The 27,848-nt window shown below is 43.1% G+C and overlaps 2 protein-coding genes across 2 annotated transcripts in view; both read right to left on the reverse strand.

The window, feature by feature from the left end:
• LOC117506848 (protein disulfide isomerase CRELD1) overlaps positions 1 to 9,967 on the reverse strand; it is a 14,355-nt gene extending 4,388 nt beyond the window's left edge. The window contains exons 1-4 of the mRNA XM_034166488.1: positions 9,881 to 9,967; positions 6,701 to 6,922; positions 6,530 to 6,613; positions 6,278 to 6,373 (exon numbers count right to left, since the gene is read on the reverse strand). Coding sequence (XP_034022379.1) covers positions 6,278 to 6,373; positions 6,530 to 6,613; positions 6,701 to 6,884 — 364 coding nt within the window. The 5' untranslated portion in view covers positions 6,885 to 6,922; positions 9,881 to 9,967. The remainder of the gene's footprint in view (positions 1 to 6,277; positions 6,374 to 6,529; positions 6,614 to 6,700; positions 6,923 to 9,880) is intronic.
• Positions 9,968 to 10,071: 104 nt separating this feature from the next.
• il17rc (interleukin 17 receptor C) overlaps positions 10,072 to 27,848 on the reverse strand; it is a 36,320-nt gene continuing 18,543 nt past the window's right edge. Inside the window, exons 11-15 of the mRNA XM_034166487.1 lie at positions 27,358 to 27,411; positions 27,213 to 27,264; positions 26,941 to 27,036; positions 10,928 to 10,966; positions 10,072 to 10,831 (exon numbers count right to left, since the gene is read on the reverse strand). Of these exons, the coding sequence (XP_034022378.1) occupies positions 10,185 to 10,831; positions 10,928 to 10,966; positions 26,941 to 27,036; positions 27,213 to 27,264; positions 27,358 to 27,411 (888 nt within the window). The 3' untranslated portion in view covers positions 10,072 to 10,184. The remainder of the gene's footprint in view (positions 10,832 to 10,927; positions 10,967 to 26,940; positions 27,037 to 27,212; positions 27,265 to 27,357; positions 27,412 to 27,848) is intronic.

Consider the following 27,848-nt stretch of genomic DNA (forward strand, 5'->3'; position numbering starts at 1 on the left):
CTCACAAAACTCAATAACAGCATGACTTTTTTTTAATTTTTGAAAATTTATTATAAATAAAAACCTCAGGCATCATATGTACATACAGTAGTGTTCAGAATAATAGTAGCGCTATGTGACTAAAAAGATTAATCCAGGTTGGAGTATATTTCTTATTGTTACATGGGAAACAAGGTACCAGTAGATTCAGTAGATTCTCACAGATCCAACAAGACCCAGCATTCATGATATGCACACTCTTAAGGCTATGAAATTGGGCTATTAGTTAAAAAAAAAAAAGTAGAAAAGGGGGTGTTCACAATAATAGTAGCATCTGCTGTTGACGCTACAAACTCAAAACTATTATGTTCAAACTGCTTTTTTTAGCAATCCTGTGAATCACTAAACTAGTATTTAGTTGTATAACCAGTTTTCTAGGATTTCTTCACATCTGCGTGGCATTAATTTTGTTGGTTTGGAACCAAGAATTTGCTTGTTTACTAGTGTGCTTGGGGTCACTGTCTTGTTGAAAAACCCATTTCAAGGGCATGTCCTCTTCAGCACAAGGCAGCATGACCTCTTCAAGTATTTTGACATATCCAAACTGATCCATGATACCTGGTATGCGATATATAGGCCCAACACCATAGTAGGAGAAACATGCCCATATCTTGATGCTTGCAGCACCATGCTTCACTGTCTTCACTGTGAACTGTGGCTTGAATTCAGAGTTTGGGGTTCGTCTCACAAACTGTCTGCGGCCCTTGGACCCCCCCCCCCCCCCAAAAAAAATACAATTTTACGCTCATCAGTCCACAAACAGTTCCTCCATTTCTCTTTAGGCCAGTTGATGTGTTCTTTGGCAAATTGTAACCTCTTCTGCACATCTTTTATTTAACAGAGGGACTTTGCGGGGGATTCTTGCAAATAAATTAGCTTCACACAGGCGTCTTCTAACTGTCACAGCACTTACAGGTAACTCCAGCTGTCTTTGATCATCCTGGAGCTGATCAGTGGGTGAGCCTTTGCCATTCTGGTTATTCTTCTATCCGTTTTGATGGTTGTTTTCCATTTGCTTCCACGCGTCTGTTTTTTTTGTCCATTTTAAACCATTGGAGATCATTGTAGATGAACAGCCTATAATTTTTTGCACCTGCGTATAAGTTGTCCCCTCTCCAATCAACTTTTTAATCAAAGTACGCTGTTCTTCTGAGCAATGTCTTGAACGTCCCATTTTCCTCAGGCTTTCAAAGAGAAAAGCATGTTCAACAGGTGCTGGCTTCATCCTTACATAGGGGACACCTGATTCACACCTGTTCCACAAAATTGACGAACTCACTGACTGAATGCCACACTACTGTTATTGTGAACACCCCCTTTTCTACTTTTTTTTACTAATAGCCCAATTTCATAGCCTTAAGAGTGTGCATATCATGAATGCTTGGTCTTGTTGGATTTGTGAGAATCTACTGGTACCTTGTTTCCCATGTAACAATAAGAAATATACTCAAAACGTGGATTACTCTTTTTAGTCACATAGCACTACTATTATTCTGAACACTACTGTAAGTATTTACACTCTTTGCTCAATACTTTGTTGATGCACCTTTGGCAGCAATTTCAGCCTGAAGTCTTCTTGAATATGATGCCACAAGCTTGGCACCCATCTGTGGGCAGTTTTGCCCATTCCTCTTTGCAGCACCTCTCAAGGTCCATCAGATTGGATTGGAAGAGTCTGTGCACAGGCATTTTCAGATCTCTCTGGAGATGTTCAGTCGGATTCAGGTCTGAGCTCTGGCTGGGCCACTCAAGGACATTCACAGAGTTGTCCTGAAGCCACTCCTTTGATATCTTGGCTGTGTGCTTAGGGTCATTTTAGTATTGATTTAGATGAGATATCCTCATTATCTCACAGGAATATATCACAATTACCCGGGAGTTACTTTTTGCGCAGAAATCCATCAAGCACATCGGCCGTGGGCGTGTACCAGGCCCGGATCCAGACCGGTTTGGACTGATGCAGTTGCATCGGTCAAATTTTTTTACGTATCGCTTGTCATAGGTTAAAAAAAAAAAAAAACTTGAATAATCCAGAATAGTGCCGAACGTGTCCCCGCGGTGAACACAGATTCTCGGTGGTTTTCATGTCCACCTATAGTCCGTAAATTATACAGATTTTTCAGAGTTTCAGAGTCATACGGACGTACAAATAAAGTCGGATATTCAGGGTTTGGTCTGCAGCGGGTCTGTAATCAACTGTTTCTGCAGCGCGACTCCACTTTGAAGCCGTGAACCATTGAAGCAATGCTTCGATCCACTATAGCTCGTTGGTTCTTTGATTCGCTGCTCTTCAGAAATGGCAAGTCCGCTTCTTAACCCCTCTCAAAGCCATTAAAATACCGTGAGTCACTTTGTGTGGATTAAAGTCACTAACTGGGACTCTTGTCTTGTTGCAGTCAAGAAATGAGAATCGTCCTCCGTTCCGTTGTCATAGGTCCAAACGCTGCGCGGCTCTCTGCTGACACAGAGTCCGCTCGGAATTAATAGCTTCAAAATGAATTGCCGCTTTAAATAAAATGACACCTCTTACAAACGTTGTAATACAGACAAGAAACTACAATCGACTACACTTAGTCAATTTTTGTTATAGTGTTGTTTTTTTAGGACATCATATTTATACAAATAAGAAGTGTTCACTGTGGTCCATGAAGTATAATAAATATATTAAAAGAAGTGTGGCAGTATATATTGCACACGAATAAAAGAATGAAGATTATTGAATAACAAGACGCATACAATTTTTATTTTATCACTGGGCAAAAATGTATCTGTCAGATTTTCACTCTGGATCCAGCCCTGTGTACTAACACAGAATACCCAGAAACTGGCTAGAAGTTCGGCCAAAACAAGACCGTCCACTTTTAGCTTGTCATAAGCTAAGCTAGTGGCGCTCGTGAGAGTGTGAACATGATGCTGCCACCACCATGCTTCACTGTAGGGATGATGCCTGATTTCCTCCAAATGTAACGCCTCGCGTTCACACCAAAGGAGTTCAATCTTTGTCTCATCAGACCAGAGAATTTTGTTTCTCATGGTCTGAGAGTCCTTCAGGTGCCTTTTGGTAAACTCCAGGTGGGCTGCCATGTGCCTTTTACTAAGGAGTGGCTTCTGTCTGGCCACTCTACCATACAGGCCTGATTGGTGGACTGCTGCAGAGATGGTTGTCCTTCTGGAAGGTTCTCCTCTCTCCACAGAGGAGAGAGGAGCTCTGACAGTGACCATGAGGTTCTTGGTTACCTCCTTGACTAAGGCTCTTCTCCCCGATCGCTCAGTATAGCTGAGCGACAAGCTCCAGGAAGAGGCCTGGTAGATCCAAACCTCTTCCATTTATAAATGATGGAGGTCACTGTGCTCATTGGACCTTTGAAGCACCAGAAATGTTTCTGTACCCTTCCTCAGATTTGTGTCTTGAGTCAATCCTGTCTCGGAGGTCTATAAACAATTCCTTTGACGTCATGCTTGGTTTGTGCCCTAATGTGCACTGTCAACTGTGGGACCTTATATGTAGACAGGTGTATGCCTTTTTTTACACCCATTTCAAGGGCATGACCTCTTCAGCATAAGGCAACATGACCTCTTCAAGTATTTTGACTTATCCAAACTGATCCATGATACCTGGTATGCGATATATAGGCCCAACACCATAGTAGGAGAAACATGCCCATATCATGATGCTTGCACCACCATGCTTCACTGTCTTCACTGTGAACTGTGGCTTGAATTCAGAGTTTGGGGGTCATCTCACAAACTGTCTGCGGCCCTTGGACCCAAAAAGAACAATTTTACTCTCATCAGTCCACAAAATATTTCTCCATTTCTCCTTAGGCACGTTGATGTGTTCTTTGGCAAATTGTAACCTCTTCTGCACGTCTTCTATTTAACAGAGGGACTTTGCGGGGGATTCTTGCAAATAAATTAGCTTTCTCCTCTCCAATCAATTTTTTAATCAAACTACGCTGTTCTTCTGAACAATGTCTTGAACGTCCCATTTTCCTCAGGCTTTCAAAGAGAAAAGCATGTTCAACAGGTGCTGGCTTCATCCTTAAATAGGGGACACCTGATTCACACCTGTTTGTTCCACAAAACTGACAAATGCACTGACTGAATGCCACACTACTATTATTGTGAATAACACCCCCTTTTCTTTTTTTTTTTTACTAATTCCCCAATTTCATAGCCTTAAGAGTGTGCATATCATGAATGCTTGGTCTTGTTGGATTTGTGAGAATCTACTGAATCTACTGGTACCTTGTTTCCCATGTAACAATAAGAAATATACTCAAAACCTGGATTAATCTTTTTAGTCACATAGCACTACCATTATTCTGAACACTACTGTTCAATAGTAACATCACAAAATGTGGAAAAAGGAAACACTGTGAATACTTTCTGGATGCACTAATATATATATATATATATATATATATATATATATATATATATATATATATATATATATATATATATATATATATATATATACACACACAGTGAGGAAAATAAGTATTTGAACACCCTGCAGTTTTGCAAGTTCTCCCACTTAGAAATCATGGAGGGGTCTGAAATTTTCATCCTAGGTGCATGTCCACTGTGAGAGACATAATCTAAAAAAAATAAGTATTTGAACACCTGTGAAAATCAATGTTAATATTTGGTACAGTATAGCCTTTGTTTGCAGTTACAGAGGTCAAACGTTTCCTGTAGTTTTTCACCAGGTTTGCACACACTGCAGCAGGGATTTTGGTCCACTCCTCCATACAGATCTTCTCTAGATCTTTCAGGTTTGGAGTTTCAGCTCCCTCCAAAGATTTTCTATTGGGTTCAGGTCTGGAGACTGGCCAGGCCACTCCAGGACCTTGAAATGCATCTTACGGAGCCCCTCCTTAGTTGCCCTGGCTGTGTGTTTGGGGTCATTGTCATGCTGGAAGACCCAGCCATGACCCATCTTCAATGCGCTTACTGAGGGAAGGAGGTTGTTTGCCAAAATCTCACAATACATGACCCCATCCATCCTCCCTTCAATACGGTGCAGTCGTCCTGTCCCCTTTGCAGAAGAGCACCCCCAGAGTATGATGTTTCTACCCCCATGCTTCACGGTTGGGATGGTTTTCTTGGGGTTGTTCTCATCCTCTAAACATGATAAGTGGAGTTGATTCCAAACAGCTCTATTCTGGTCTCATCTGACCACATGACCTTCTCCCATGCCTCCTCTGGATCATCCAGATGGTCACTGGTGAACTTCAAACGGGCCTGGACATGTGCTGGCTTGAGCAGGGGGACCTTGCTGCCCTGCAGGATTTTAAACCATGACAGCATCATGTGTGACTAATGCAATCTTTGTGACTGTGGTCCCAGCTCTCTTCAGGTCATTGACCAGGTCCTCCTGTGTAGTTTTGAGCTTTCTCAGAATCATCCTTACCCCTTAAAGTGAGATCTTGCATGGAATCCCAGACCGAGGGAGATTGACAGTCATCTTGTGTTTCTTCCACTTTCTAATAAATAATCATAACAGTTGTTGTCTTCTACCAAGCTGCTTGTCTGTTGTCCTGTAGTCCATCCCAGCCTTGTGCAGGTCTTCAGTTTTATGGTGGACAGGTTGGGGTGTGCTTGATTGAGTGTGTGAACAGGTGTCTTTTATACAGGTAACAAGTTCAAAGAGGTGCAATTAATACAGGTAAAGAGTGCAGAATAAGAGGGCTTCTTAAAGAAAAATTAACAGGTCTGTGAGAGCCAGAATTCTTGCTGGTTGGTAAGTGTTCAAATACTTATTTGCAGCAGTAACATACAAATAAATTATTAAAAAATAATACATTGTGATTTCCGGATTTTTTTTTTTTTAGATTATGTCTCTCACAGTGGACATGCACCTAAGATGAAAATTTCAGACCCCTCCATGATTTCTAAGTGGGAGAACTTGCAAAACGGCAGGGTGTTCAAATACCAAATACTTATTTTCCTCACTGTATGTATATGTATATATATATATATATATATATATATATATATATATATATATATATATATATATATATATATATATGGTATGGTATGACTACACCTGTGGACACGCACTGCCTTTTCGTGGCGTTGACCTTTTAAAAGCCCACATAACAATTTCCCCATGTGGAAATGGCTGGTTTACGCTGATTTGGTGTGATTTGGTTTAACTGAACTGTTTTCCTCCCACACCATGCAAATGAAATGATACACAAAGCTAACTGTTCTTATACGACTTTACCCAAACATCTGGCTCCTGCTAGTCTGTACCCAGAGGCACATTTCCTGCAGCGTGCAGGTCCACCACCCATACAGCCTGCACAGGCTGGGTCACAACCTGCAGAAAGAGTGAATTCTTCAGTCCTATCAATTCATGACCATCATAAATCAGGTAGATTATCAGAGATTAGAAGGCCTCCAGTGAAGCTACTAATGCAGGATGTTGATCTGCGTTTACTGTCTGTTACACTGAAACTAATTGTCACTGACTGACCTCTGCACTCAAATGAGCCTTCTGTATTAAAGCAGTAGGTGTTATAAGGACAGTTTCCTGCCTCTGTGCCACACTCGTCAGTATCTGAAACACATCAAATCGTTCCTCAGTCATTAATCTTTACATTTTTACACAAATAATTTTGCACAAGGAAACCTCCCCATACAGTACCTACACAGGTGTTAACATACAGTGTCCATCCAGCTTTACATCCTTGACACTGGTTATTTTCTGAACACACACTGCAGCCTTCTGGACAGCTCTGCACACAACCCGCAAACACACAACACAGCCACACGGCCTGGACCCACTTCCTGGGAAGAATCCGCCTTTGGATCAGTCTCATCACGTCCATGTGGTAACGCTGCTGCAAAGTATCCCGTAGATCTGCACCTGTAGGTTAACGTATACTATTGTATTTAAGTTAATGCACATGCCCGTAAAGCACACACAGTATGTCACCATAAATAACACTGAGGTGATGCATCTTTAAGGGCCCCTTCACACATAACACGATTGAAGCTAACTAGTGCATGAAGGAGGAATTGCATGCCACTCATGAAACATCAGAGCTGCCTCAAACGCCTCGTACAGCTGTCACAACCATTCGCGCACATCAGCGGTCAAAAGCCAACGAGTACCCTGTGAGTGCCCATTCGACCCCTCTCTTGTCAGGTGTCAGCCAAATTCCAGGTGGCACACACAAACATCTAACACCTGTCACTGGACATTTATAAAAGGTGGGGCTATTTGTGCACCTGGCAAGATAGTAGAGAGCAGGCAACCACATTCGAGCTGTCTGTGAAAATTGTCTAAGTGACCCACAAGTGTGGCTTTACCAAACAACACACATGGGTGTGGCTGTGCCGAACCCCCCCCCCCCCAACACATGTGGCGTGCCAGTGTATCGGCTCCCCCCTCAAGACATGTGGCGTGACTGTGTATCGTGCTCCTGCTCCCCCTGCAACACATGCGGCATCTGTTGGGGGGGGGGGGGGGGAGCACACTTGCATGACATGCTGATATAGTTATGTACAGACAAGATCATATGGGGGACAGGCCAGCCATGTCTGAGTGCACGCAGTACAGCAAGGCACCTCTGCGTTGATTACCAGCCAGCTACTCACTGACAGCTGGAAATGACAGCTCAGTGCACACATGTTAAATTAAAACCACAGAGAACACAGTCAGGACAGGTATATAAATAAATGCTACACTTAACTACATACACAATTACATAAGTAAAATAAATAATCACAGAGCAAAGAAAAGGAGAGTGACACTTTGTTTTGTGGCCTGAACGAACAGGTGGGTGCGGCTGCAAACAGCCACGGCTGTTGAGATTTCTGAACCTAGACATCACAGCTGGAGAACACGTGCCATGTTTTGACCTTGTGTGTGAATGAGAGGGAGCCTGGTGGAATAGTGCAGTTACAAGGAGCAGAGGTGGTGAAAGTTGATGAGTTTAAATACTTGGGGTCATCTGTCCAAAGTATTGGAGAGTGTGTCACAGAGATGAAGAAGAGAGTGCACGCAGGGTGGAGAAAGGTGGGAGGAGTGATTTGTGACCGCAGAATATCTGCAAGAGTGAAGGCGAAAGTCTACAAGACAGTAGTGAAACCAGCTATGTTGTACGGCTTCGAGATGGTGGCACTAACAAAAAGACAGGAGGCAGAGCTGGAGGTGGCAGAGCTGAAGATGTTGCGATTCTCTTTGGGAGTGATGAGAATGGACAGGCTTAGGAATGAACATATCAGAGGGACAGCTCAGGTGGGACGGTTTGGAGACAAAGTCAGGTGAGATTGAGATGGTTTGGACACGTGCAGAGGAGGGACCCAGGGTATATAGGGAGAAGGATGCTGAGGATGGAGCCACCAGGCAGGAGGAGAAGAGGGAGGCCAAAGAGGATTTTTATGGATGTGCTGAGGGAGGACACGGAGGTGGTTGGTGTGACAGAGGAAGATACAGAGGACAGGGTGAGATGGAAACGATTGATCTGCTGTGCCGACCCCTAACGGGAGCAGCCGAAAGGAGAAGAATTTTTCTCATTTTAAGCTTAGCTGTACCAGATTCAAGATAAATTCTCTACCATATATCCTTTTTTAAAGATGATGGCACTCACATAATACTGAATTTAAGAACATTTTCTTATACTGAAAAAGTAATTCTTATATATTTTCCTTGTTTTAACTCAAAACACACTAGTTAGAAGATATTCTTGTTTTTTTAAGCTAGATATATTTACTTGTTTTTAAAAAAATCTGACAAGTCATATTTTTTGTTCTGTTTTCAGATCATTTTCCTCATATTAAGGGATATATCCCTTAAATTATTACTTTTTTCTTGTTTTTTAAAGCTAAGTTTTTGCAGTGTATGGAATTCCCACCCAGATTAATGTTCTTTTCATTAAAATGAGCTGTAATTTTGCAACATGCTGCAAAAATAAACCTACATTATAATGCTTGGATATTGGTAGAAAGTAAATTTTGTCAGTTATGTGATATTTGAAAGGCCGTACAGTTTTAAGGTCAGTTTCAGAGTCAAACTTCATTTACAGACCAAGCTGGGTAGAAAACAGCAAAAGCACCTGGGAGGAAGAGGAGGCCAAAGCAAAACCTGACATTGGCCACAGTGATTGACCAAATTTGATCTCACTTGGGCAATTTCTGAACCCACCTCCATATATGTATGTGCCACATTTGATGCAAGTCATAGTGAAAAAAATTAAAGTGACCTTTAACTGTAAGAGTTGACCTTTGGTAAATTGGATTTCACCCGGGAAATTTCACAACCTGTTCATATATACATGTATTGGTGCCATGCTTGGTCAACACTGGTGTAAAAATAAATAAATATTTGACCTGATCTTTTTAAAAACAAAGCCTCTAGGGACAGTTCTAGGGTCAACCACATGTCATGTTTGGTGGAAATTGCCCAAAGGACCTGGGAGGAGTAGTGGAACGAGCAGACACAAATGTTGCTCAAATTACAGTATGATTATTATTTGGGAAATTGAGGCTTGCTCATACATTATTTTTTCCTGAGGCACACTGTGTTTAACTGAGGGGTGTAAAAACATATAAACTGAAATGGACAGTCTTCTTATATCACCATCAAAAATTAAATTATTCAATATAAACATGGCAATACATGGCAATTTCTCCCTGGGTGTTCATTCAAGAATGCATGTTTTGGAGAAACCTCATCATTAATTTCTATAAAGTTTTATTCACTAAGGCTGTTATATGAAGTTTGTATTAGCTGCACAAATTTTACATTTTAAAGACAATATCAACATATCTGGGAGTCACACTGGACATTAAAGAAGATCAAAAAAGAAGGTTCACTTACCTTTAATATGTGGACTTTGTTCAAGTTAAAGCCATGAAAAACCTCCAGACTCCTTCACTTGTGAATGAAGTGCTCACAAACATCCCCAGTGAACCAAACCATTCTCTGTGGAGATAAACTGACACCCCTTTGGACCAATCAGAGCCCTCCCCTTTAGAGACAGTCAGCCAGTCACAATCACAGAATGCATGTGTACAAAAATAAATGCATTTATTTATAGATAAGTGTTGACAGACTTAGTATGTGGACAGAATTAGCCTGTAAGTTATCCTTCATGTACAACTGTACACAGAGATAATGTTCATCACAACATCAGCGGTTTTAATGTCTTTGTCTCCTCTTGAAGACATTTAGGTGCTGCTAGTTTCTGCATTGCTGGCTTGTCTTTATCTTTCTCCTTAGCTCTCCACCATGTCCATGTCCTCCTACTCGAGCTCATCCCTTGCCCCCCTGCCGTCAGCTCTGACAGCAGGGCCTGGGTCTGGAAGGGCAGCTGGAACAGGGGCAGCCCCTGAAGAAGCTCCGGCAGACCCCTGTCACCACCAGGAGGCTGACGCTCAAATGTCACCAGGAGAAAACGTGCAGCAGCAGTCTTCCCAAAGTGTTTGTGGGCTCGGATGAGGAACAGACAGGCGGTGAACACGTCAGAGTAAGGAGACCACACCTCTCCGGCCCGGTGCTGATGGCTCCACTCCTCAGTCCTCTTTAAGGCTCTGTGAGTCACCACCAGCACAACTCGCCCCCATGAACTGTCCAGTTTGAGCAGCTGGGAGTGTAACCACAGCAGAGGCCCCATGGAGCACTGCTCCTTCCTGCTCCACTGGTCCACAGACACACCGAAGCCATGCTTAGAGAGCAGAGATCCCAGCGCGCACACCGACCCGGACACATCACCATCTGCATCCGGGGGGCTCAGCAGAACCACATGACCTGTCCGGCTGAATTTAGAGACTGTGAAATAGGAAACAATCAACACAACACATGTCACTGTTGTTTGATTTCTACCAGTAATTACATCTTTAAACAAAAATATAACAATTTACTTACAATTGACTACTCTACTATTGTGGCAGCTTGACGCCCATCCTACAAAAGAAAAAAAATGACAATAAAACAATTACAACTAAAACACAATATCGGTTTCAGCCAGTGTTTGTTCATGCAGTACACTGAGTGTGGGAGTGGATGACTGTGCATGTGTGCACACAGAAAAATTCCAAGAAGTGGTAAACAAAAGTTAATGAAAGAACTCTTTGTGGGAACTGGTTGAGATCATTCACATGCCTGGACAATGGGTACTTTATAAGGGGTTAGTTACAAATTCCATCTCAGAGAAAATACAACTCACATAGTCATTAATTTCTATGGACCAGGCAAATTGTTCATCCAGTTCTCTGCATGTTGTGTCTCAAGATGCTCCCAAGCAGATTAAAAACTGTTTACATAGTTGTGATTTTGGTGCATTACATCTGTGAAAGATAAAAACTGGGCATTCATTATTTTCATAAATTTTCTGTTGCTTATCCAGGTACACATCTTGGTGGCAGCAGACCAAGCAACTTTCCCCATGCTTCCCTATCTGTGGCCAAGTCCTCAAACACTTCCTGGGGAATCCCATGGCTTTCCCCAAGCCAGATGGGAAATATCCTCCCTCCAAGGTATCTTGGGTCTTACCTGGAGCCTCCTCCCATTTGGATGTCCCTAAAAGACAATAGGGAGACAACCAGGGGTATTCACACCAGATGCCCAAACCACCTCAGCGGTTCCTTTCAGTGCAAAGAAGCAGTGACAATACTGCGACTCCCTCTCAGACATTTGAGCATCTCGCCTTGTTCTTGAATTTAAGCCCAGATACCTGACCGAGAAACCTCTTTTTGACCATTTCTACCATTTTTGACTTTGTTCTTTCAGTCATTACTCAGCGCTCATTGGGTGTCAAAATCCAACCCCTCATCCACATTATGGCACTGAGGCAATGGATCACATATGGGATTGCCTGTTGGAGGGAAATACGGTGGAGACCTTGTGTACCCAGTGGCCACTACATTAACCATGGAGGCCCAACAGGAACCCTGAACATGAGCCGGCTAACAGGATTCTGGTGAAACAAGAAGTCCTCAATGATGGATAAGGAGGAGGTGATGGCTTGTAACTAGGGATGGGTATCGAGAAGCAGTTCCTTTCGGGTATCGTTAAGAAATGATTCGATCCACCATCATCAATAGCCTTTTTGCTTAATGATTTCCTTATCGGTCCTTCAGAGTGGTTGTTGTTTTTGGGGGTGTTTGTCAGGAAAATGGTAATTTCTGTACATTGATAACAGACCCTGCAGCAGGTTTGTAATCAACTTTTCTGCAGCGCGGCTTTGCTTTGAACCTTCAACCAGTCGAAGCAGTGATTCACAGATCGAAGCAGTGCTTTGATTTGCTGCTTCGTTGATTCATTGTTTTATTTCGCTTTATCTTAATTTTCCCCGCTAAAATCCTAAAGCGCATATGTCTGTGAGTAATATTTACCTTTTTTATGTTAAACCGACCTGTTATGGTCTTCTGAAACAGTTGATAGATGTATCTTATAACTTAAAAACGGGACCGACGCTAATGCGTTAGCATGTCTATGACATTTTCAATGTTAAAGTTAGCATTAAGCTGTTCTCATCTCAGCATGTTTGTGTGCATTTGTTTTCTGTATAATTAATGGCTCAGTGTTCATTGTCGTAAAAGAGTCAAATTGTATTTTTTTATTTTTATTCCTATATTATTAATAGCAACAACAATAATAGTAATAATAACTCATAATAACTTATAATACTACAATACAATTTTAGAGAAAGCGACAAAAAGAACCTGATGGAGTAAAACACAACAGAAAAGATAAAACCAACTAACAATGAAAATCAATAAATAAATACATATAGAAATAAATGTTTCCTGTGAACACCTAGTGACTCTCACTCCTCCACTTCATCCCTGTTTAATTAAGTTTAATGACAATTTGTTTCGGTCAAACCATATTTTCAATTTGTTAATTTCTTCAGTGATTTCCTCTAGAACTATCTGCCAAGCTACAAAACTGCTGCATCCTAGTAAGAGCAGAATACTACTGGAATGAATTTGAATAAGGAAAGTTGGGTTTTTATCTCACCAAAATGGATGCTGCACTCACTGCAGTTTATTGTCTGGAATAGTCCCAGATTGTATTTCAGAACATTCAAACATTTTTGTGCGGGTGGTGTTGGGGGGTAATTTTGGGTTACAGCTTATTTTGTTTTTCACCACTTTCATCCCTGAATATGTCAATCGTGAGTCACTTTTGTGCAGATTAAAGTCTCTAACTGGGACTCTTGTCTTGTTGGGACAAAGAAATGAGAATCATCCTCCGTTCTGTTCACACAGGTCCAAACGCTGCGCGGCTCTCTGTCAAGTCAAGTTAGAATGATAGAGTCCAGTCAGAATTAATAACTTAAAAGCGAAACACTGTTTAAATCAAATGACACCTCTTTCCAAATGTTGTAATATAAACAAACTGCAATCGATCAAAACGTTTTTTTCCTCCCAAAATGAGATGTCCTGTGCTGACGTGCAGCAGCCGGCTGAGCTCAGCTCAGAGGTATGGAGAGACATTCTTGCCAAAATGTCTGAAAGGAAATGCTTTTGACAAAAAGTACAGATTTGATTTATTTTTATTTATGTCCAGAGATCAAGGATCCAATGACCAATTTAAAATGTTGTTGACATAGAAAACCTGTAAAGCCTACCTTTAGTACACAGAAAATTCACAAGAGGTATCGATAAGGGAATCGATAAGGAATATGATCGATAAGCGGAATCGATAATGACATCAATATCAATAAAATCTTATCAATACCCATCCCTAGTCATGACTGAAAGAACAAGATTGCGGGTACAAGTGGCTGAAATGGGCTTCCTTAGGGGGGTGGCTGGTGTCTCCCTTAGAGATAGAGTGAGAAGTTCGGTCATCCGTGGGGAGCTCGGAGTAGAGCCACTGCTCCTTCGCGTTGAAAGGAGCCAGCTGAAGTAGTTCAGGCATCTGGTAAGGATGTGTAGAAGAATTTTTAGGTCCATATTTGAACTGTGATGAACTATCAAGTGTCCTGATCCGAACTGTATGTCCTCTGGTTGAACTAGCAGGTGTTCAACCCAAAAAAAAAAGGGCTCTATTAGTCATTCAGTCTGTCAGGGGCTTTCCAAGGCCTTTTAGGTGCTTTCCCGCAGGCCGCGTGCAGGGGCCTCAGGCCAGCTGCACGTGTGGCTGAGGCCACGTGCGGAGGGGGCCTCAGGCTAGCTGCACCTGTGGCTGAAGGTCTTTTAAAAAAATCAGTTGTAAATCCTTCATGTTTTAATGGGAGCGTTTGTCACATTGAAATAATGGCCTAACACCTGCTTAGGGTTCACTAGAGGACGCTTCCAATAGAAAACCATGTCTTGGGAATGAAATAAATAAAAAAGTCGAAGGAGGAGCGATGCCCACGGGTCTCCAATAAATAGACGAGCGCGGTTGTCATATTCAGTCTCTCTAGAGGACTCAGTTTGTCTAAGCTTTGTGTCGAAGGCTTAAATAAACTTAAAAACTCTGTGCATTTTATCTTGCTTAAGGCTGAATTATTCTAAAGTGTTGTGTCCTCTTTCTAGCATATCACTTGCAATTAGTTTGTGTTATCTAAAAGACGACATCCTGAGAAGACCAAAAAGACGAGCCGCGACAGAACTTGGCGAGCCAGCTTCAGGAGGGTCCAGGGGCATTCCGGCAGCCTGGGGCAGTCCAGCTCATCCCTCCAGACCGTAAATAACAGTGATCACGACTAAAAGGTAAGCAGAAACCTTTTATAATTTCTGCACGATCTGGAGGAGTGAGTCGGGATTTCCGCCCAAGTTGACAGGTGATATTTTTTAATTGCCTCTTACCCAAAAGAACCTGGACTAAGAAAATTGATAAGAGACTAAAAAAAGATAAGATTGAAAATTATCAGGCCTTGTAGATAAAATGCTCAGAAGGTGTGTGTGTTCCCGGGAAAAAGAATGTCTATGTGAGTGAAAGTTCAGGAATGTTCATGAACTCTGGTGCGGAAAGAGTGCGTGGAGAACTAACCTGGATGCTTGGGGAATAATTGGTGTTGAAATTCGTTACTAACGTGCCGGCTGATAGCATGCGCTGTAGGGGTTAATTTAGGGGAGTATACTGACAAATAGATACAAGGTAATACAAGGTTATTTAAAGAGTTTAACAGAGACTGAAGTGAAATAAGTGAGAAAAAGAGTTTAACAAGAGAATACGTGCAGAGAAAGCACAAGATAAGCGCCTGAGGGGGCGCAGTAGAAATACCGTACGTGATAAAGAGATTTAAAGAGAAAAGTGCAAAGAAGCACAGCTGACAGTAAGTAAAAGAGCTCAATAAAGGACGTCATTTTTTAAGAAAAGAGAAAAACTATAAAAAATAATAAAATAAATAGAGAGTTAGTGCAGAATACATGAGAATTAATGAAGCAGAAAATAGTGCAGTAAGGCACCAAATACACGCTTGTGGGGCGTGGGAGAAGAATAAGTAATTAAGTACACAGTAATATGAGTTTTTTTATAAGAAAAGAAAAAGAGAATATTTTCAGTGCAAAGGCACATTAAGCTCACGAGGAGCTCAGTAAGTGAAAAAAAAAAAAAGGCAGAAGAAAGTGCAGAAAGGCACAGGATACGCACGCGAGGCGCGGTAAGGCGTAGAAATAAATGAAATATTGTATGCTCAGAAAGGAGCTGGTGGAAAATAATATATTAAGCACAGGATACGCACGCGAGGCGCGGTAAGGCGTAGAAGTAAATGAAATATTGTACGCTCAAAGAGGGCTTGAAAAAAGTAATATATGAAGTTGCTGACAGCGCCGGAGAAGCTGTCTAACGTGAAGAAGAGATACATGCTTAAACAGAACACATTGGTGTTAAGTGAATAAAAAGGTTGTTTAAAGCCGCGGAGTGAAAAGTGGCAGAAGTCTAGATAGAGATATATAGAAAGTTGTTTTTAATAATTTTTGTGTATAAAGCTTTTGAAGATTGGTGTGTGGGAGAGTGGAGAGTAATCTGTGTAAAGCTGTGAGAACTTGCAGGCTGGCTGACATACAAGATTAATGTGAAAGAGTACGAGGGGGAGGTATTTAGACCCAACAGGAGGACTTGGGAGGTGCATGACAGGCAGAGAGTAAAGTGTGAAACAGAGACAGTGAAGAAAAAGACAGAAGAGTGCTATGTAAATACAGAAAAGGTAGATATTATTTCAAAGAGAGAAAACTAATAAACAAACATAGCAGAAAAAGAAAGAAGAAGCAGAAAGTTAAAAAAAAATAAAATAAAATAAAAATTAGAAGGGAAATAGAAAGTCGGGAGCAAAGACATTAGGAGGTGTTAGGGTTGTAAGAGGATTAAATAAATAAAGTTGGTTATAAATCAAAAGAGATAAAGCTTAGATTATAGTGAAAAAGCTGACAGACTGATCAATGCTTGGGACAGTCATTGATGGGAGACTTAAGTGATGATGAAATAATACTCCCAGAACATTACTTGACTGACGGAGACATCGAAACCCAGGGAATCAGGACACATTTTTGGCTGGAAAGGACCTATTTTGACAGGGTAGGAGCAGAACATTGGCAGGACGAACAAGAGATCAATCAGAAATTATGGCAGATTACTAAGGTAATCAATCTGAAGCAAAAGAAAGAACAATTCCCTCTAATTAATTGGGAGCTGCTGATAAGACGTCTGTGGCATCAGGGTTTAACCCCGTGGCTGGAGCTGCTTTGTGCTGATCCTAATAAAGAACTTAGCATACCATTAAATCATTTAATAACACTGCCAGCCGATCCAGGTGAAGAACTGTTTCCTAGGTTGACTCTGACTGTGGTCCCAAGGAAGGTTCGGTGGGAAACAGGTAAATTTTCGTATTTAGTTAAAGAAAAAGAAGACGGGCATAACAGTTGGAAATTCAATCCTTTTAAGGGTTTAAAATACAAAACAGGTGTTACAGCCAGCAAGTTATTGGTCTGGATCAGGACAGCCCCTGAGGGACTACCAGAACACCATAGAAACACCTCACATAGCGTTTGTCAGGGTTACATGGGTAACTCTCAAGGTCAAGGTCGGGAAAGTACCCCGCTAGACTTAGTACTAAGAAAATATCCAGGAAAACGCACTAAGGCCAACCAATGTATGAGAAAGTGGCACAAAAGGTCACATGGGGGCAGGCAATGGCCTTTGGAGGGATCATTTGATCCGGTGATGTGTGAAGCAGTTGCGGTAGAAATACAGAAAAAAGAAATTAAAGATCAGCAGAAGAACGTAAATAACAACAAAAAACGCACTGAAGAAAAAGAAGTTTTGGCCTTGTTCAAGCAGGAAGCACAGAGGCTACAGCAGAAAAGAGAAAAAATGACAGAGGAAAGATCCAAAGAGACTAAAGCCAGTGCACCGAGCTGGGAATCAGAGCCACCCCCATATAAACGTCATGATATGGGAAAGACAGCTGGACAATTTGTATTAGGAACTCGTGAAGAGGACCAAGGCATGGATGTGGAGGGCAAATTCACACTGACACTAAAAGCTCGAGAGCCACAAGGAGACAGGTCCTCAGTCTGTCAAATGGATCATACAAGGTCTCCAAGTCCGAAAGTAAGTGGTCGCTCACCACGACCAGCAGGGGGGGCCACAAATAACAGTGACACGGAGGCAGACGAGGATAAAGAGAGAGACCTGAAGGCTCCGCCTGCACATCGAGGTCCACTGAAAACCGTCCCCTCCCACCATAAGTCAGCCGACTGGACCTTCACAGGCTATAGAGGCTCCGAAGAGTGGCACAAGAGCTTCTGTGACACACTGGATCTGGCCAGAAGAGATAATGAAGAACTAGCTGAGCAACTTCGGCTAGCGAAGGAAAGAATACAAAGACATAGGGACACCGAGGAAAGAAGAATATTACAACAGTCGACGCCCAATCAAGGGAATCACATTATACAGCCACCCACCCGAAAAATTTCTGGTGAGATCATCATTGAGAGTGCAAAAGAGGCCCGACTCAGGCAAAGACAACAATGTGTAGCCAAAGACATAGCGGCTTTAGAACAGAATATAACCGACTGGATGGACTGCCTGGAACCAGTCAGTCGCACTCGATCTGGAAGACAGTATGGAGCCCGCACAGAAGAAGAGGAGGACGAAGACCTCATATGCCCATTGGTGGTTAGAAATGGTCATCATGTGTATACCCCATGGAGCTGGACAGACATGGTGGGGCTGGCCAACAGACTGCCAGACATCACCCAAGGAGCTGGGAGATGGATAACTGCCTTAGAAGAAGGCACTGCAGGGGTAACCTTGTCTTTAGGTGACATAAAAGCCTTGCTAATGCATGTCATGGGAAAACATGACACTGAAGAATTAGCAGGAAAGGTTGGACTAACACAAATGATGGGCACTAATCAACATGATGAAGTCCCCTTTAATCGCTATAGAAACTCCATGTGGGAAGGACTGAGAAGAAAGTACCCTGAGGTCTTGGATCCCTCTAAATTGGATGATGAGGAGTGGACACCTGAAGAGTGCCCAAAGAAGTTCCTGCACCGATTCCAGAAAAGATGGGCGGAGGAAACAGGAAATGCATGGAACCATTCTCCAGCAACTGAAATCCTGTTTAAAATAACTGTAAAAAGGCTCTACCAGATGAGGTTCAGAAAGCCCTAGATGGAGTCGTGGGACTATCAAAAATGAATTGGGCTTTATACTCTGAGCATATTTGTCACCATCTTGAAATCTACAAGAAAGAAAAACAAAAAGAAGAAGATGCAGCAAAATCCCTGACGAAAAAATTGGTGCAGATGCAGTTGGGAGAGCTAACCAAAGTCAAGAAAGAAAAAACAAAGACCCAGGCACCAATGATGACCCCTGTTCCTTCTGAGTCGGCAAGCACAGGCCCTACGGCAAACACTGCTGCCACCATACAGGCACCTGTGGTAACAGCCGCACAGAGCCCCCAAGGAGCAGCAGGAAGCACTCCTACAGGAGAAGTCTCAGCACCAGTGGAGCATCACTATCACTATCATAGCACTGGCACACCCGGAAATGGACCTACCTACAGTCATGGGTGGAGAGGAGAGTCACGGAACTTTCAAGGTCAAAGAGGAGGGTGGCGAAGAGGATCTCGCCAACCTTCATTTGGAAACAGATTCCAAAACTCAGCTCCCAGGAACAGTCAAGCGGGACCGCCTATGGGACCAACACCCCCAATAGGGGATCAACCCTCTAATGAGTGTTGGAGCTGTGGACAACCTGGACATCGAATGAGAAATTGTCCAGCCCGACCTTGGGTTGGACCCTCTGCCTATTGGCAATAGGGAGGCCTAGAGAAGACAGAGGGGGAAACGGTGGCATTGGCTATTTCGATGATACCTAAGGAAGAGCCAACCGTCACTGTTAATATACAAAACAGAGATTTCCCTTTCATGGTGGATACAGGGGCAACATACTCTTGCATAGGGAAAATGGGCGCTCATCTCCCCCTCTCTGGGTCTGTAATTAAGACCATCGGCTTCTCTGGGAAGACTCAAATAATACCGTTTACACGCCCACTTCCTGTAACGATTGCAGGAAAAACAATTGAAGCACCCCTGTTATACTCACAAAATACACCTGTGAATTTGCTGGGAAGAGACATTTTATGTAAGATACAAACCCAGATAGTGTGTACCCATCAAGGACTGCAAATACACTTTCCTGACGAAGCACTCGCCAACATTATGGTGCTTATGGACATGGAAAACAAGGTCCGACCTGTGCAACCCATGGTATACTGGCTGAAGTTACAACCAGAAAATTCAAATCTTCAACTGCAATGGGAAAAATGGAAGCCCTGGGCCGAACAACACTATGAAGCAGTATATACACCTAGTTTACCTTTACAAGTCACCCTGATGTTCGATGCCAAACAAGAACAAACTGACTATGCATGCTGCTGGGATGCATTGATGAATCAACGGCTGTTTCACATAACCACCACAAAAATTTATTTAGGCCCCCAAGGGGCCGCAGCTTCTGTCAAGCTAACTTCAGCTGAACAACAATGGTATCAAGTGCCGAATGCCACACCTCATGTGACCCTTTTAGTCTCAGAAAAGTACGAATCCCATGACCTAGGTCCAATGGTAAAGACAGCCTCAGAAGTTGAAGAATGGCAAAACATGGAAAGTCCACAAGTACATCTGTCAAAAGACCAGCAGTTAATACGAATTAATTTAAAAGTAAATGATGAGGCTATAGCTCAAAAAGTGGAGCTCAATCCTAGACCAGAGGGACAGATGGTGTTATCGGCCCAACAAGAGAAATTGTTAGAGCAAATACCACCAGTGGTGTGGTCCAAAAGCAAAACGGATGTAGGACTAGTAAAAACAGCCTTACCAGTAAAAAATAAAAGTAAAACCGGGAGCAAAACTGCCTCACCAAAGGCAGTATCCATTAAAACCTCAGGCTATTGAAGGCATAAAACCAGTAATTAAGGGACTAATGGCAGCTGGAGTTCTAATAAAAACTGCAAGCCCATGCAATACTCCTATCTATCCTATCCCTAAAAACAATACCAAAGAGTATCGGCTGGTACATGATCTGCGTCCTATCAATGCAATAATAGAAATGGATGCACCTATAGTACCTGATCCGCATACTATACTATCAAGCATCCCTGCTGGAGCAAAATGGTACACAGTAATTGATCTGTGTTCAGCCTATTTCAGTGTGCCTGTGCACCCAGACTCACAACATTTGTTTGCATTCACATTTCTGGGACAACAGCTAACGTATACACGGCTACCTCAGGGACTGAACCTGTCCCCAGCCATCTTTAACAAAGTCCTGGCTGAAGATTTACAACACCTTGACATACCCAGTACATTGGTGCAATATATGGATGATCTCCTTATTGCATCAGAGACTCAAGAACAGTGTGAAAAAGATTCATTAATTGTATTGCATGCATTGGCAGATGGAGGTCATAAATTAAGTAAGGACAAATTGCAGTTCTGCAAACAACAAGTAGAATACTTGGGAAGACAGTTGTGTGGGACCACGCGATGTATAGCCCCAAGCCAAGTGGAGGCTATAATCAAGGCTCCCAAACCCCAAACAGTGGGACAGATGCTTTCATTCCTTGGGATGGCAGGGTACAGTCGGCCGTGGATTTGTGATTATGCTATAAAAACTGCACCTTTGCGTGCCATGATTAGAGCAGTGGGGCAAACAAGCAATGCAGCTCTCCTCGTCTGGACAGATCAGGCAACGGGAGCTTTTGAGGCCCTAAAAACAGACATGCAATCTGCTCCCGCGTTAGGTAACCCAGATTATGGGAAACCTTTCCATTTGTATGTTACTGAAAAAGCTGGATATGCTTGTGCTGTACTAATGCAGGAAACAAATGAAGGAAAACAACCATTGGCCTATTATAGTACAAAGCTTGACAACATTGAAACAGGATTGCCACCATGCTATCAGGGTCTAGCAGCAGCTGCCTTTGCATTTCAAAAAGCATCATCCATAATCATGGGACATGCAGTAACGTTGTACACGTCGCATCAGTTACATGCCCTGCTAACCAGTCAACGTTTTGTCTTAACACAAGCTAGACGCACTGGATATGAAGTTGTGTTGTCCGCTCCAGAAATAACAATACAACGTTGTCACACGGTGAATCCCGCCACCAAATTGACCACACCGTTAGATGGTACTCCACATAACTGTGTGGCAGAGACAGAGAAATTTTTGAGAGCCAGAGAACATTTGTATAATCACGCCATAGATGCAGATCTAACCCTGTTCGTGGATGGCTCATGCTTTCGGGATGCCGCGGGATTGCATGCGGGTATGGGGATTGTTAAACTAAACACGGATGGCGAGACCTTTGAATTACTGGAGTCCCAAGGAATTGATCAGCCTTGTTCAGCCCAACTGGCAGAAATCAAAGCCTTAACTATGGCTTGCCAGATAGCTAAAGATCAACGTGTTAATATCTACACAGACTCAGCCTACGCTTATGGCGTATGTCATGTACATGCAAACATTTGGAAACAAAGAGGATTCCTGAGAGCAGATGGCACCCCTGTCACTCATGGAGAAGCGATTTCCCAACTGTTACAAGCTCTCCAATTACCGTCTGAGGTAGCCATCATTAAATGTGCAGGTCATCAAAAGAATAATAACATCATAGCTCAAGGTAACAACCTAGCAGATCCGCGCAAAGGAGCACAAGGAGAAAAGATGCTAACCATCCAAGATTGTGCCCCACTGGTTTCACTTGACGCACTGATAGTGGCTCAAAGTAGGGCCAGTGGAGAAGAAAAACGAATGTGGGTTAAACGAGGCGCTATTGAGACACGCAGTCAGGGGCCAGCGGACAAGCTGTGGCGCAGTAGTCATGGACATTTTGTGTTACCCACCAATTTATTACGACATGCAATCATTTGGGCCCACGGACCCGATCATTGTTCGCGAGTCCAAATTATGAACAAACTAAAAGCTGTCTGGTGGTCACCATATATGGCAGCAACAGTGGACCGTTTGTTGAATGAGTGTGAGGTATGTGCACAGTACAATGTCCGGAAATCATTCACAGCCCCTTTAGCCCACATTCCGGTCCCTGATGGGCCATTCAGACATCTTATGATGGATTTCATAGACATGGGAGCTGAAAATCGAGTTAAACGAATGAGATATGTTTGGTAGTGATATGCAGATTCAGCCGATGGATTGAGGCAGTAGCCTCTGCAAATCAAGACCATAAAACGGTAGCCAAATTCTTGTGCCGAGACGTCTTTCCAAGATTTGGCATTCCAGATACTATTTCATCTGACAACGGTAGGGCTTTTGTAGCCAAGGTTACACAAGAAACATTCAAACAATTGGGTATCAAACAGAAGTTTGGGTGTGTTTATCACCCCCAATCAAATGGGGCGGTGGAACGGGCTAATGGCATTTTAAAGAACAAACTAGCAAAAATCATAGCAGACAGTAATGGCAAACTAACCTGGCTGGATGCGTTGCCGCTTGCTTTATTGTCAATGCGCTCACAAACTAACCGACTAACCCATTTGACACCATTTGAAGCTCTTACAGGTCGGCCGATGCCTATTCCATACCTGAGAGGACCCTACGAAGGACCATCGCTGGAGCAGCTACAAGACGAATGGCATAATTATCTGAGACAGTTAACCCAAATACACAAAACTATCTTTTTGCAGGTCAAAGGTGCTACAGAAGACAGAGAAGCAGAGATTCCACTCGAAAATCAGAGCATCCAGCCTGGTGATCTGGTTTACGTCAAGGTGTTCAAAAAGAAGTGGGACAGGCCCCGCCGAGAAGGTCCTTTTAAAGTTATTCTTGCCTCACGTACAGCAGTCAAAGTAGACGGTAAGGACACTTGGTTTCATTTAAACCACTGCTGTAGGGTTGGTGGCCCAGCGCCCCTGCGGCCTCGGCAAGCTCGTCTTGGCAGAGCCGCCGGGCCAAGGGGGGGAAGCAGGAGAAGCCAGAGACCCTACAGCAGCACCGAGGGACGGCCACGCCTCCCTGCAGCCAGAAGAAGCACCGAGGGAAGGCCACGCCTCCCTGCAGCCAGAAGAAGCACCGAGGGAAGGCCACGCCTCCCTGCAGCCAGGCGAACACTGGCCAAGGCGCTCACAGAGACTGATTGAACAAAGACGACGCACAGCTTCAGAGAGTAGTGGATCCCTGCCAGATAGAGCAGCGACAGACTCAGATGCAGACTCAGAGACAACTGGAGACGCAGGCCAACAGACAGACAGAAATACAGACCGACAGATAGACAGGCCACAGGAGACATCAGACTCGGACAGCAACTCAGTAGATTTACCGACAGAAGAACCGCAGGAAGTACAACCCAGACAAAGCACAGATACACCACCACCCTGAATGTGGGCAAGAATTCTCTGGGGGCCCTGTACAACCTGGCCAAGCAGCACAAGGAGCTGGAAAGATCCATCAGAGAACTGCACGACTGTCTGAAAGCCAGAATTCCTGATCCTTCCCCCACTACCCCTGAAAGGCCAACCTCCCCATGTTCCCCAACTTCTCCCAAAACTTCAGATGCTGAGTAAATGCTGAGGAGCGCGGACTGACGTAATGGCACTGAACACGGACTATGATCTTGGTTCTTGAGTTTGAATTGCGGACTGGTTTCAGAAATCTGAGTGTAACTAAAAACAAAGAAGGATATATGTTAGTAACGAAAGTTGGGTAAATGTCTGTCCTTACCATCATCTGCGTAACACAGATAAAGCTAAATGCATACACATAGATATCACATTGCAAAGTTATAAAAAGGGGACCCTTACACGGCGTGTTTGTAGATTTAGTAGTAAAGATGCACCATAGGGACCCCTTTTTCTTAAATTATAGCATGCCTCAAGAGACATGCATCGCCTAAATTTGGCGTCTGGCCAAAAGGGCATTAGAAAACAAGCTGAAAAAGAAGAAAAACAAAGTGGAGAATGTTGAGAAATGGCCTATAATGAAAACCATTATATGATTGACTAAGGCAAATGACTTAAGGACGGACATGAAGGGAAACCATTTATTGTGTTTATCATTTAACTAGACATAGCTGCGCTAACCTTAGAATAGTTTCTTGATTGGTTGACTAAATAGTGGTAGCGTAGGGGTTATTTGATGCATTTAAATAATAAATGTGTGACGCTTTAACAAAATAATATGTAGAACCAAGTATAATGGGTTGGAGCCTCTGGTTGAGTGAGTCAATAGATGCCAGAAGATGATTGGTTGCACTGATGTCAATGTAAAGCCTTTACTTTGCCATGATTAAGAAGTTGCTGTAACTTGTTTTATGTGGCCATTTTAAGTGCCTTGAATTACACCAAAACTCATTGTTTGAATGTCACCTGGCGTTGATATAATCCGGCTAATTGCTCACCTTGTGCCTTAGTATGTAGGTTCACCTGCACTGCAATATATTTACCGTGTGAAGTATCACTGATATTCATATCCGCACCAGAGTTATCAGTAAGTCGAGTGATGTGTTTTTCTTTTTTATTATTGCAATGCACAAATGAAGATGTCTTGTCAGTAAACAACCCAAGAGTATAGTTGAAGTAATGGGACTCTTTCGAGTCCCAGAGGAGGGACTGTAGAAGAATTTTTAGGTCCATATTTGAACTGTGATGAACTATCAAGTGTCCTGATCCGAACTGTATGTCCTCTGGTTGAACTAGCAGGTGTTCAACCAAAAAAAAAAGGGCTCTATTAGTCATTCAGTCTGTCAGGGGCTTTCCAAGGCCTTTTAGGTGCTTTCCCGCAGGCCGCGTGCAGGGGCCTCAGGCCAGCTGCACGTGTGGCTGAGGCCACGTGCGGAGGGGGCCTCAGGCCAGCTGCACCTGTGGCTGAAGGTCTTTTAAAAAAATCAGTTGTAAATCCTTCATGTTTTAATGGGAGCGTTTGTCACATTGAAATAATGGCCTAACACCTGCTTAGGGTTCACTAGAGGACGCTTCCAATAGAAAACCATGTCTTGGGAATGAAATAAATAAAAAAGTCGAAGGAGGAGCGATGCCCGCGGGTCTCCAATAAATAGACGAGCGCGGTTGTCATATTCAGTCTCTCTAGAGGACTCAGTTTGTCTAAGCTTTGTGTCGAAGGCTTAAATAAACTTAAAAACTCTGTGCATTTTATCTTGCTTAAGGCTGAATTATTCTAAAGTGTTGTGTCCTCTTTCTAGCATATCACTTGCAATTAGTTTGTGTTATCTAAAAGACGACATCCTGAGAAGACCAAAAAGACGAGCCGCGACAGATGCCTCCTGGGTGCCTTCCTAGGGAGGTGTTCCAGGCACATCCACCTGGGAGGAGACGCCGGGGAAGACCCAGGACTAGATGGAGAGACTATATCTCCACATTGCCCTGGGAACGCCTCGGGATCCCCTCAGTCAGAGGTGGTCAATGTGGCACAGGAGAGGGAAGTCTGGGGTCCCTTGCTAGAGCTGTTGCCCCAAGACCTGATCCCGGATAAGAGGTTGAAGATGAGTGATGAATTCAGAGAATTTTTTGTGCACCCCAGCATGGTAAGTATGTGTAGCGAAATTCGTGAGGCTATGAAACAAAAAACCTAATGGGGAGGGCTTTTTGAAAATTTGTAGTCAGCACCATTTCGCCATTTCGTTGCGAGCATGCGCGAAACCCCCAAAATATCGACTTTCGGATCTGACAGGATGACTTTGCAAAGTTTGGTGAGTTTTTGAGCATGGGAAATTGCCAAAATTGGGGCTTGAAAAGTGTATGGAATAATAAATAATAATAACTAGGACTGCAAGCAGTCATATACGGGCCCTCGTGTCCGCGACACCGCCTCCCTGGACCAGCGCATCCGCTTGTGACCAGATGTGGGCAGGTGCTTACAGGGGCCGACCCTCATCACACAGTGCAAGTTTCAAGCAAATCAGACAATGCATGAAGGAGTTATGACACGTTGATGGGTCATCTACTAGGGGGCGCTCAGAGCACAAACAGAGAGGACAGGTGTGCACAGGGGCAGACACTCATCACACAGTTCACATTTCAAGCAAATCAGACAAAGCATGAAGGAGTTATGACAAGTTGATAGTTCATCCACTAGGGGGCGCTCAGAGTACAAACAGGGGTCAGGTGTGTACTGGGCAGACACTCATCACAGTTCAAGTTTCAAGCAAATCAGACAATGCATGAAGGAGTGATGAGAAGTTGATGGTTCATCCACTGAGGGGGTTGAAAAATGTAGGGGGTGCTATTTCACCATCTTGCTGCAAGCATGTGCGTGACCCCCAAAATATAAAATTTTGGATCTGGCCGGATGACTTTGCAAAGTTTGGTGAGTTTCTGAGCATGGGAAAAGGCCGAAATTTGGATTTGAATAGTGTGAAGAATAATAAATAATAATAAACAACACAATTACAATAGGGTCCTCGCAGGACTTTGTCCTACTTGGGCCCTAAATACAACAAATAAAGTAAGGCTTACTTTTGACAAGGTTACGGAGGAGATAAGTCAAGCAAGCAGTCAAGCTAACCACCAGCATCACAGCAACAATCAGGAGACTCCAGTGGTGCCTTCCAGCTACAAGTAGTACAAACAAAATCAGCGTTACAAAAATCTAAAGAGCAGTTTCTGTATATTAGCCATCTATATCATCTCTGATTAATCACAGTGTCAGAAAATTGTCAGATGATGGATGAATGGGTGAGTGCATGAATGCATGGATGGAATCCCCAAACAAATTGTGCTAGACTCACTGTCATCAAAGCAGAATGGTCCCATCTCATTTTCCATTCCCTTTATTTTCACCTAAACATGTGGATGCACATAAATCATTTACTCCATTGCTGCATCTATTGCTGCACATATATGACTAACTGGACAGTGGATAATATTTTTTACCATTACACATGGTGAGAGCTGAAGGTCAATATTTTCAAACACGCCAGGTTTTTCCTGAAATTGACACAAATGTAAATCCCATTAAAACAAGTGTGTGTGTCTGGAGGGGAGGTGTGTGTGTGTGTGTGTGTGTGTGTGTGTGGGGGGGGGGGTTGAGTGGTTTGACTTAAACAACTCAGGAGCTGCACCCTTTGAAGGCTGCATTCATCAACTGCTAGTGTCATAGTGGCATGTCCAGGCTCTCATTTCAAAGGCTGCTTGGAATGCGGTCAGTGAATGCAGCAGCCTTCTTATCTCGAAAAACGCAGGATACAACAGGTGTAATTGCGCAATTTTTTAAAAAGATAAAAATGGCTGTTAAGTTAAAAACAAACAAACAAACAAACAAATAAAAGAACGACTTTGGGCTCCATACATACAATAATGAATAATTTCAATTTCAATTTATTTTCATTTATATAGCGCCAAATCACAACAGAGTTGCCTCAAGG

This window comes from Thalassophryne amazonica, chromosome 3 (genome assembly GCF_902500255.1).
Source record: "Thalassophryne amazonica chromosome 3, fThaAma1.1, whole genome shotgun sequence".
In the NCBI taxonomy this organism is placed as follows: domain Eukaryota; kingdom Metazoa; phylum Chordata; class Actinopteri; order Batrachoidiformes; family Batrachoididae; genus Thalassophryne; species Thalassophryne amazonica.